We start from the raw sequence: 12473 nt of genomic DNA on the forward strand, positions 1-12473 counted from the left end.
CGCCAGCTGCTAAAAAGGCAAATATATAAGATTCAGTGTAAGTTTTTTTTCACTGGTACTACCAGTTAGTAAGTTCATACTCTAAAAAACACGTCGGAGAAATTTTGGCAGTTTTGACCGATTAAAATGTTTGCAGCTTTAGATTATATTTTTTCTTTACACGAAAATTGCTGTTAGGTAACAAAGCGAATACGCCGATAATCCGGAGTATGCCGATTATGTGTTATTGTCACAAAACTGTTCCAGTTCACGTAATGTAATCGGTGCACTTGAACTGCCTAGCTATAGCTACTGCTGTTATAGGGAAGTGGTAGAGTGTCTGCCTTAGAAGTGAGAGGTCCTGGGTTCGAGTCCCAGTTAGAGCTTAACAATTTTCATTCTGCTACAGCATATTTTTGCTGTTTACAGACTGTTCCAGTTGTTCTATATTTTTAGCACACAGTATCATAGATCATTATTTAGAAATTCAGGTCACAGTTGAATGTTAAATCAAATGCACCCAAGTAGAAAATATTCGCTATATTATGTCCCTTTGATGTTTCTGCTCTCCAGGTTCAAGAAGAGTTACATTTCCTTGATCACAAATTTTTCGTTTACATGAAAATGTTAAATGCTCTTAACTCTTCGCTTCTGGTTGAAATATTGTCAATATATCTATTTTTGAGAAATATATGGACATTTGTCTTCATTTTAAAGCTTTTTAACTTCATACCTATGATTTGAAAAACTTAGGTACTATCTCTAATTCTTGGGTGGCCCCCTTTCAAAATTGTTCAAAAAATTTAATTCCATGCAGAACTCTGGTTGCCATGGCAACCGAAAGGAAAAACTTTAAAAATCTTCTTGTCCAAAACCACAGGGCCTAGGGCTTTGATATTTGGTGTGTAGCATCATCTAGTGATCCTCTACCAAAATTGTTCAAATTATCCCCCTAGGGTCAAATATGGCCCCGCCCCGGGGGTCACATGGTTTATATAGACTTACATAGGGAAAACTTTGAAAATCTTCTTGTACAAAACCACATGGCCTAGGGCTTTGATATTTGGTGTGTAGCATCATCTAGTGGTCCTCTACCAAGATTGTTCAAATTATCCCCCTAGGGTCAAATATGGTCCCGCCCCGGGGGTTTTACATAGACTTATATAGGAAAAAAAGTTTAAAAATCTTCTTGTCTGAAACCACAACACTTAGAGTTTTGATATTTGGTTTGTAGCATTGTCTAATGGTCCTCAACAAAAATTGTTCAAATTGTACCCCTGGGGTGAAAAGAGGCCCTGCCCTGGGGGTCCCAAGTTTTATATAGACTTATATAGAAATAGCTTTAAAAATTTTCTTGTCTGAAACCATACGACCTAGGCTTTTGATATTTGGTATGTTGAATTGTCTAGTAGTCCTCTACCAAAATTGTTCAAATTATGCCCCTGGGGTTAAAAGAGGCCCCGCCCTGGGGTCACTTAGTTATTATGTGAGTTATATAGGAAAAAATACTTAAAAAATCATCTGATCCTATTTCCAAGGCTGTTTAATTATAAGTACAGTCGAGACTGTTTTAAGAGACCAACTTTGAGAAGCAGCGAAAAAGGTCACATATGACAGGGAGTCTCTTAAAACAGTCTCACTTAACAGGATGACGCTGGTTTCATATATTTTTCCAATTAAAGTACATGAATATCGGATACTTATATATTGGCCTCTTTTAAGGTAGGAGTGGAAAATGATTAAATACTATTTCTTTAAATGCATATTGATAAAATAAATTTTTTAAATAATTTGCATCATTCGTATGATGTTGATAAAACAAATTTACGCTCATGATCTGGCAAGAAAATAAAGGGGAGCAGTAAAGTATAAATGTTCCATTTGAACTATTTACACACTGAGGTTTATGATATTTATTTTTGTGTACTAATTGTTCATTGACATTTATTCGATTATTGACTGCATCTTTAATCTGTGTTTACTTCGTCGTTTCCTGTTAAATACCGCCTTATTTTTGTTTCACCAGGAATAAAGTTAATTTATGCACCGACTCCGAATTCTTCAGCGACTTTAAACACTGGTTTTCCCTAATCGAGCAATTCAAGTGCCTTAACAGCTTTTCTAATGTCAAAACAGTTCTTTTTTATGTTTTTCATCAGCCATTTTTTGTAAACAAATAAGTTCTCGTCTCAAACAACTTCACGCGAGATAAAGAACGGTAACTCTTATCGTGTAAAATCTTGCGAGGGAGCATCTCAAAGTTGCTGAAAACGGTCTAAATATCGATTCGGGAGCCTGATTTCACAGTCACTTGTCCATAAGGCAGGGGGTTGCTTAATTCAGACTCTTTTAATAGTAAATTACGTCCGGAGCATAAAATAGGGCCGCATATGACAGGGAGTCGCTAAATTCAGGGGGTCGTTAAGGCAGTCTCGACTGTACCTGATGACCCCAAGTAATATGATGTCACTTGACTGTGACCTTGACCTACTTTCTTGTTTTTTAAGATACAGCCTTGAAATTTTGATGACATACACAGTTTTGCACACAAATCTTAAATCTGAATTTCATTGACCATGAATGTGACTTACTGACTTTCTTAATATTTTATCATCAGTTTGACATTTGAAACATGTAGCTCATATTACTCAATTGAGCGATCCAGGATCATCATGACCCTCTTGTTAGCTCACCTGAGCAATGCTCAGGTGAGTTTTTCTGATCGCTCAATGTCCGGCGTCCGTTGTCTGTTGTCTGGCGTCTGTCGTCTGTCAACGTTTAGCTTGTGTATGCGATAGAGGCTGTATTTTTCAGTTAATCTTCATGAATATTGGTCAGAATGATAACCTTGATGAAATCTAGGCCGAGTTCGAAAATGGGTCATCTCGGGTCAAAAACTAGGTCACTAGGTCAAATCAAAGAAAAACCTTGTGTATGCGATAGAGGCTGTATTTTTCAATTAATCTTCATGAATATTGGTCAGAATGATAACTTTGATGAAATCTAGGCCGAGTTGGAAATTGGGTCATCTCGGGTCAAAAACTAGGTCACTAGGTCAAATCAAAGAAAAACCTTATGTATGCGATAGAGGCTGTATTTTTCAATTGAACTTCATGAATATTGGTCAGAATGATTGCCTTGATGAAATCTAGGCCGAGTTTGAAAATGGGTCATCTCGGGTCAAAAACTAGGTCACTAGGTCAAATCAAAGAAAAACCTTGTGTATGCAATAGAGGCTGTATTTTTCTATTATTCTTCATGAATATTGGTCAGAATGATAACCTTGATGAAATCTAGGCCGAGTTTGAAAATGGGTCATCTCGGGTCAAAAACTAGGTCACTAGGTCAAATCAAAGAAAAACCTTGTGTATGCGATAGAGGCTGTATTTTTCAATTGATCTTCATGAATTTTGGTCAGAATGATTACCTGGATGAAATCTAGGCCGAGTTTGAAAATGGGTCATCTGGGGTCAAAAACTAGGTCACTAGATCAAATCAAGGAAAAACCTTGTGTATGTGATAGAGGCTGTATTTTTAGCTCACCAGAGCACAAAGTGCTCAGGGTGAGCTATTGTGATCGCTCACCGTCCGGCGTCCGTCCGTCCGTCCGTCCGTCCGTCCGTCGTCCGTCCGTCCGTCCACACTTTCCTTTAAACAACATCTCCTCCTAAACCAACAGGCCAATTTTGATGAAACTTCACAGGGATGTTCCTTGGATGGTCTTCTCTAAAAATTGTTCAAAGAATTGAATTCCATGCAGAACTCTGGTTGCCATGGCAACCGAAAGGAAAAACTTTAAAAATCTTCTTCTCAAAAACCAGAAGCCCTAGAGCTTAGATATTTGGTGTGAAGCATTGCCTAGTGGACCTCTACCAAGTTTGTTCAAATCATGACCCCGGGGTCAAAATTGACCCCGCCCCAGGGGTCACTTGATTTTACATAGAAAAATCTTAAAAAATCTTCTTCTCGAAAACCAGAAGCCCTAGACCTTAGATATTTGACATGTAGCATTGCCTAATGGACCTCTACTAAAGTTGTTCAAATCATGACCCCGTGGTCAAAATTGACCCCGCCCCAGGGGTCACTTGATTTTACATAGGAAAATCTTCAAAAAATTTCTAAAAATAAAGCAGAAGGCCTAGGTCTTAGATATTTCACATGTAGCATTGCCTAGTGGACCTCTACAAAATTTGTTCAGATCAGACCCCCGGGGTCAAAATTGACCCCGCCCCAGGGGTCACTTGATTTTACATAGGAAAACCTTAAAAAATCTTCTTCTCAAAAAGCAGAAGCCCAAGAGCTTAGATATTTGACATGTAGCATTGCCTAGTGGACCTCTACTAAAGTTGTTCAAATCATGACCCCCGGGGGCAAAATTGACCCCGCCCTAGGGGTCGCTTGATTTTACATATGAAAATCTTCAAAAATTTTCTTAAAATAAACCAGAAGGCCTAGAGCTTAGATATTTCACATGTAGCATTGCCTAGTGGACCTCTACAACATTTATTCAAATCATGACCCCAGGGTCAAAATTGACCCCGCCCCAGGGGTCGCTTGATTTTACATAGGAAAATCTTCAAAAAATTTCTAAAAATAAACCAAAAGGCCTAGGTCTTAGATATTTGACATGTAGCATTGCCTAGTGGACCTCTACAAAATTTCTTCAAATCATGACCCCCAGGGTCAAATTGGCCCCGCCCCATGGGGTTACTTGATTGTACATAACAAAATCTTCAATATTTTCTAAAAATAAACCAGAAGGCCTAGAGCTTAGATATTCGACATGTAGCATTGCCTAGTGGACCTCTACAAAATTTGTTCAAATCTTGACCCCCCAGGGTCAAATTGACCCAGCCCCAGGGTTTACTTTATTGTACATTGGGAAATCTTCATAAATTTGCTTAAAATAAACCAGAAGGCCTAGATCTTAGATATTCGATGTGTAATATTGCCTAGTCGACTTCTACAAGCTTTATTCAAATCATGACCCCCGGGGTAAAATTGGCCCCGCCCCAGGGGTTACTTGATTGTACATTGGAAAATTTTCCAAAAAATTTCTGAAAATCATCAGTTTGACATTTGAAACATATTACTCTGGTGAGCGATCCAGGGTCATCATGACCCTCTTGTTCAATTGATCTTCATGAATTTTGGTCAGAATGATTACCTCGATGAAATTTAGACCAAGTTTGAAAATGGGTCATTTGGGGTCAAAAACTAGGTCACTAGGTCAAATCAAAGAAAAACCTTGTGTATGCAATAGAGGCTGTATTTTTCAACTGATCTTCATGAAATTTAGCCAGAATGATTACCTTGATAAAATCTAGGCTGAGTTGGAAAATGGGTCATCTGGGATCAGAAACTAGGTCACTAGGTCAAATCGAAGAAAAATATTGTGTATGCAATAGAGGATGTATTTTTCAATTGATCTTCATGAAATTTGGTCAGAGTGATTGCCTTGATGAAATCTAGGTTGAGTTTAAATATGGGTTATCTGAGGTCAAAAACTAGGTCACTAGGTCAAATTAAAGAAAAATCTTGTGTATGCGATAGAGACTGTTTTTTTCAGTTGATTTTTATGAAATTTGGTCAGGATGATTGCCTTAATGAAATCTAGGTCGAATTTGAATATGGGTCATCTGAGGTCAAAAACTAGATCACTTGGTCAAATCAAAGAAAAAACTTGTGTATGTGATAGAGGCTGTTTTTTTCAATTGATCTTCATGAATTTTGGTCAGAATGATTGCCTTGATAAAATCTAGGTCGAGTTTGAACATGGGTCATCTAGGGTCAGAAACTAGGTCATACCTAAGAAAATGCTTGTTTTATCGCAAGAGACCAATTTTTTGGTCCAATCTTAATGAAAATTGGTCAGAATATTTGTTTCCATGAAATCACTAGGTCAAACATGTTTTACACTGTTATGGTGTGTTTCTTAGGTGAGCGACCTAGGGCCATCTTGGCCCTCTTGTTTTTAGAAATATTTGGTATGATAACGGATTATTGGAAGAAATTTTAGATTTGTGGCCATTTTTAAAGCCGGCCATCTTGGATTATACAGCAAATTCCTTTCGTTTTCTTATGTAGATAATACCCAGTAACATTTCTACCAAGTCTGATGCTTTTCCCACAAATGATATGATTTTATGAACTTAAGTCACCATATGGCTGCACTATAAGGGGTGCTTACCAAAACAGATACTGACTGAATAGTGAACAGTGAGATAAGGAACATACTGCACAGAAATACAGGCTGATCATGATCTACACTGGTCACAAAGGCAGAACAAATCGTGACCAGCATGATTAGGGTTAAGACGGGTTTGTGTGCAGAGCACTATGTCTTGTACATGTACATATTACACGAAGACACTTTTGTCATGATTTGGTAATCTCTGTATGTATTTTGCATTTATGAATGGCTTGCCAGTCAATAGTCAAAACTATTGCCTCAGATCCATGCAATACTTTTGACTATTGACTGTTATGCCATTCAATATTTGTTTTATAACATGACATCAGAAATAAACTTTCATAACTTTTGTCTTTAAGATTTGACTTGAATTTGTATTGTACTAAAGATGGGTCAGCATGAGTAATATAAGGAGTTACATAATAATTAATATATTTATACTAACTGTTAAAGACTAAAGATATGCTGTCAGATCTTTTTATGCCCCCACTTTGGGGGGGTGGAGGAGAGCATATAGATTTGCCCTTGTCCGTCAGTCCTAGAATGTTGTGTAGCGCCTAGCTCCAAAAGTATTTGACCTAGAGTCACAAAACTTTACAGGAATGTTGTTCAGCATGTTTAGTTGTGCACCTGGGGTTTTGCGTCCAGATTCGTTCAGTCGTGTAGGAGTTATGGCCCCTGACTTTGTAAAAATTGGTCATTTTTAGCTCGACTATTCAAAGAATAAGTAGAGCTATCCTACTCACCATGGCGTCGGTGTCGGCGTCGGTGTCACACCTTGGTTAAGTTTTTCGTACCAGTCCACATTTTGACAACGTCTTTTGAGATAAAGCTTTGAAACTTTCAACACTTGTTTACCATCACCATGACCATTTATAGGCAAGAGTACATAACTCCATCAAGGATTTTTGTTGAATTATGGCCCCTTTTGACTTAGAAATCTCGGTTAAGTTTTTCGTACCAGTTCATATTTTGACAAAGTCTTTTGAGATAAAGCTTTGAAACTTTCAACACCTGTTTACCATCACCATGTCCAGTTATAGGCAAGAGTACATAACTCCATCAAGGATTTTGGCTGAATTATGGCCCTTTTTGACTTAGAAATCTGGGTTAAGTTTTTCGTACCAGTTCATATTTTGACAGTCTTTTGAGATAAAGCTTTGAAACTTTCAACACCTGTTTACCATCACCATGTCCAGTTATAGGCAAGAGTACATAACTCCATCAAGGAGTTTGGCTGAATTATGGCCCCTTTTGACTTAGAAATCTGGGTTAAGTTTTTCGTACCTGTTAATATTTTGTGTAAAGTGTTTGACATATGGCTTTGAAACTTTCATCACATATTCAGTATAATAGTCTCTATCTGTAGGAAAGAGTACATAACTCTGTCATCTATTTTAGCTGAATTATGGCCCTTTTTGGACTTGGAAATTTGTTCTGTTTTCATACAAGTCCATGTTTTGTCAAAACTATCTGACATATTGCTTTTAAACTTTGAACACTTGTTTATCATCATGATTTCAATCTGTAGGCAAGAGTACATAACTTTGACAACTATTTTGGCTGAATTATGGCCCTTTTTAGACATTGAAATTTATTCACACATTGCCATTTAGTGCAAGACTTATCGAAATCCACAAATAAGGAACATTGTTTGTCTAATCTTTTTTTCTTTCTTTTGTCTGAATATCTGTGGTAATATTTTGACCCCATTCTTCAATCAATTCTTCGGATAGTCGAGCGCGCTGTCATCCGACAGCTCTTGTAGTGTTGTGTTGCGCCTAGCTCCAAAAGTATTTGATGTAGAGTCACAAAACTTAACAGGAATGTTAGTCAGCATGTGTAGTTGTGCACCTGGAGTTTTGTGTTCGGATTCATTCAGTCGTGTAGGAGTTATGGCCCCAGACTTAATAAAAAGTTGGTCATTTTAATGTTGTGTCGCGCGTAGCTCCAAAAGTATTTGACCTAGAGTCATCAAAGTTTACAGGAATGTTGGCCAGCATGTGCAGTTGTGCACCTAGGGTTTCGTATCCGGATTCATTCAGTATTGTAGGAGTTATGGCCACTGACCTAGGAAAAAATTTGTGTCCTTTGTTATGTAGTGGGGTCATCTGTGTCCTACAGACACATCTGTTTTTATGCCCCCACTTTTGGGGGGGGGGGGGGCATATAGATTTGCCCTTGTCCGTCCTTCCGTCCATCTGTCCGAGAATGTTGTGTCGCGCCTAGCTCCAAAAGTATTTGACGTAGAGCCACAAAACTTTACAGGAATGTTGGTCAGCATGTGTTGTTGTGCACCTTGGGTTTCGCGTCCAGATTCATTCAGTCTTGTAGGAGTTATGGCCCCTGACTTTGTAAAAATTGGTCATTTTAGTGTTGTGTCAAGCCTAGCTCCAAAAGTATTTGATGAAGAATCACAAAACTTAACAGGAATGTTGGTCAGCATGTGTAGTTGTGCACCTGGGCTTTTGTGTCCGGATTCACTCAGTTGTGTAGGAGTTATGGCCCCAGACTTAGTAAAAAATTGGTCATTTTAATGTTGTGTTGCGCATAGCTCCAAAAGTATTTGACCTAGAATCACCAAAGTTTACAGGAATGTTGGTCAGCATGTGCAGTTGTGCACCTGGTGTTTTGCGTCCAGATTCATTCAGTATTGTAGGAGTTATGGCCCCTGACTTAGTTAAAGATTGGTCATTTTAATGTTGTGTCGCGCGTAGCTCCAAAAGTATTTGTCCTAGAGTCACCAAAGATTACAGGAATGTTGGTCAGCATGTGCAGTTGTGCATTTGGGGTTTCGCGTCTGGATTCATTCAGTATTGTAGGAGTTATGGCCCCTGACATAGGAAAAAATTTGTTATGTAGTTGGGGCATCTGTGTCCTACAGACACATTTCTAGTATAATATTTACATTATTATTGAATTGCATCGTAATGTATGTTCATTTCAGTTTAATATGTTAATTATAGTTTAATCAAAATATCTTGGTTGTTTTGTGAGCATTATGGGAGACATATGTTCACTTTTTATTATTCTTTGATATAAAGTTTTTGGTTTGATCTTAATATGTGTAAAGGACCTCATTCTCAAGATTGCATAGATTTGAATGTTATTTGTATACTTTTCAGGGATGAAGGCCTGAGTGGGACAGTGTTGACAACAAAATTAGAACAGGCTTTCCTGGCCGGTCTCAGATGTCAGCAACCACTCATCCAAGGGAAATTTGTAGAGGTGAATATAATAATTTATATATTTGTCATAAGATAATGGGTTTTGAATCGTGCTGTAAAAGTATGCTGCTTTGCAGAATAGCAGAATAATATGGTCTCAGTTGATTTTGGCTAAAATACCATGTCCTTCTGAAATGCCTGGCAAAAAGTAAAACTTTTGGACAGGATGGTTCATTTAGACTAAGAATGAACAGATTGTAGTGAAATGAATTTAAAAGATTATTTAGTAAGGTAAGATAGTTTGTTTACATTCATCTGCATTTTACATTTATTATCAGGCTGTAAGAAAAAAATTAAGAACTGAAAATGATAATTGAGATAACATAAATTTTTACTGTGATTTGTTACTCGACTGTTTTATGACCTAATTTGTACAGATTAGAAAAACCATAATATACTAAAAACTGTCATACTTTTAAGGGAAAAAGTAGAAATTATCTTTACAAACCTTTTTTTGAACATCTGTTGTTACCATGCAACAAAAATGTTGATTAGAGCTGTACCATGCTATGTTGGCATTATTTCTCTTTTTATTGACCTACCATTGATTAACAGGCACTGATAGACTTTTACTTTGACCCAGTCCTATCATACAGGCTTGTTTTGCTGTTTTTCAGAAGAAATCAGTCCTGAGTCAAATACAGTTGTTTAAATAGGCTTTTAGAGGTAAACAAAACTCAGCCAGGTTGAATGGGGAATATTGAGTATTTTTATGCTTTGAAATCATTTAATTTCGGGGATAAGAAATTTTGCTGCTTTGGTCAAAATGACTATTTTGTTTTGATATGAATTAATGCATTTCAACTTTTGGACATAAAATGAGTGGAAGTCTTACTTGTTCATTGAGATTAAATTTCCTGGACTGATTTCATGCCACAAATCCACAAAAATTTGTGGGGCCTCCTAGGTTGAGTGGTTAAGGTCGCAGACTTTGAATAATTTGCCACTTACAGATGTGGGTTAGTGCCTCACTTAGGGCATTCTATTATTCATGTGAGGAAGCCTTCCAGCTGGCTTACGGAAGGTCACTACCCAGGTGCACACTTGTGATAAAATAAAGCACAGAGGGGCATCTAGGGTCTTTCTCAACCATCAAAGCTGGAATGTAGCCATATGACCTATTAAATTTGTTTGTGTGACACTAAACCTGACAAACGGGCAAAAATCAGTACCTGGTCGATATTAATGATTTCACAGTGTTAGATTACTGTATATAGTAATATTAATATTACATTTCTTGTTTGTTAAAGGTTTTCAACAGCAGTATTCCACGTAGAGTGTTTGAAAGACTGATCTACATAACATGTTCACAAAACTTGGAACTGATGGGTGGACACTTCTAGATCAGGCAGTGAATTGAGGTAAGGAATTCTACAGTTTGAGTAAAGTATGTTTAACTTAAGTAACAAAGTAGATAGTTTCATATTTTTAACATTTTGACAACTTTAAACTTGAAAACTGTTGTTCTGCTGTCTTGTGTGATGGTACCTAACTGATACCAACAGAAACTGGGTCTTATGCTGTCTAAATTTTTACATGTAATGATGGAAAACAACTTTTTTGACATCGCCGAATAAGGACTGTTTTACCAATGAAAGAAATAATTTTGAAGGCTTAAAACATCTTCAAACTGCCAGTGTAGATCATTTGTTATAATCACTTGTTTGCTGTAAATATTTTGAAAAAAATGCCAAGATGCTTATATTTGTCTGCTGTGATAAATACTAAGAAGTATGATAGCCATTGTTAGCTTTCTGATTTTTTCACCATCAAAATCTGGACAGTTACCATATTAAATATGTCTGTGTGACGTAAACTTAAACCCAACAAAAGTAAACAAAACAAACTTAATATCAACAGAAAAATTGAAGCTGTTAGCTGCAAGACTATAAATCTATGTCAGGTTTGGATATGAGTACAAGCACTATTATCTTTACAGATTTAAAACAGAAACTGTCTGTTTTATTCATTTATTTCCCTGGTAGCCCGGCTTATAAGTCATTCGATCTTGCACTTTTTAGTAGAGACAAGCCATGAACATAAAATGATTGAAGGTTATGTCAAATAGAAATCTGGATATGGAACACTGACTTTTCGCACCTTCTCTTGTCAGGGGCAGACAACTCATATAAAGGATATTTTCAGCAAATTTCTTTTTAAGTCCTCATATTTCACTCAATTTTTAATGAATCTTTAAGATTTTTGGGATTTAAGTGTTTTGTGTTAATAGTATCAAAAGCAGGTTTACTCTCAAGCTTATTCATGCACAACGACTTCCGTTATTTTGATAAAAATGCTCTTAGTAGTTATATTTTTAGCTCACCTGTCACATAGTGACAAGGTGAGCTTTTGTGATCACCCTTCGTCTGTCGTCAGTCCGTATGTCCGTGCATCAACAATTTCTTGTCTGCATGATAGTGGTTTCATTTATAATTTTATTTTAACCAAACTTGCACACAACTTGTATTACCATAAGATCTCGGTTCCTTTGTTGAACTGGCCAGATCCCATTATGGGTTCCAGAGTTATGGCCCCTGAAAGGGCCAAAATTAGCTATTTTGACCTTGTCTGCACAATAGCAGCTTTATTTATGATTTGATTTTTACCAAACTGGCACACAACTTGTATCACTATAAGATCTTGGTTCCTTTCTTGAACTGGCGAGATTCCATTATAAGTTCCAGAGTTATGGCCCCTGAAAGGGCCAAAATTAGCTATTTTGACCTTATCTGCACAATGGCAGCTTTATTTATGATTTTATTTTAACCAAACTGGCACACAACTTGTGTCACCATAAGATCTTGGTTCTTTTCTTGAACTGGCGAGATTCCATTATGGGTTCCAGAGTTATGGCCCCTTAAAGGTCCAGAATTAGCTATTTTGACCTTGTCTGCACAATAGCAGCTTCATTTATGATTTGAATTTAATCAAACTTGCACAAAACTTGTGTCACCATAAGATCTCGGTTCCTTTCTTGAACCAGCCAGATCCCATAATGGGTTCCAGAGTGAAGGCCCCTGAAAGGGCCAAAATTAGCTATTTTGACCTTGTCTGCACAATAGCAGCTGCATTTA

At 37.2% G+C, this 12473-nt stretch overlaps 1 protein-coding gene across 1 annotated transcript in view; it reads left to right on the forward strand.

Moving 5' to 3' along the window:
• The window catches only part of LOC123555187 (transformation/transcription domain-associated protein-like), a 28587-nt gene extending 17826 nt beyond the window's left edge, over positions 1-10761 (forward strand). The window contains exons 3-4 of the mRNA XM_053548873.1: positions 9298-9400; positions 10650-10761. Coding sequence (XP_053404848.1) covers positions 9298-9400; positions 10650-10742 — 196 coding nt within the window. The 3' untranslated portion in view covers positions 10743-10761. The remainder of the gene's footprint in view (positions 1-9297; positions 9401-10649) is intronic.
• Positions 10762-12473: the final 1712 nt, after the last annotated feature.

This window comes from Mercenaria mercenaria, chromosome 7, assembly GCF_021730395.1.
Source record: "Mercenaria mercenaria strain notata chromosome 7, MADL_Memer_1, whole genome shotgun sequence".
Taxonomy (NCBI): Eukaryota; Metazoa; Mollusca; class Bivalvia; order Venerida; family Veneridae; genus Mercenaria; species Mercenaria mercenaria.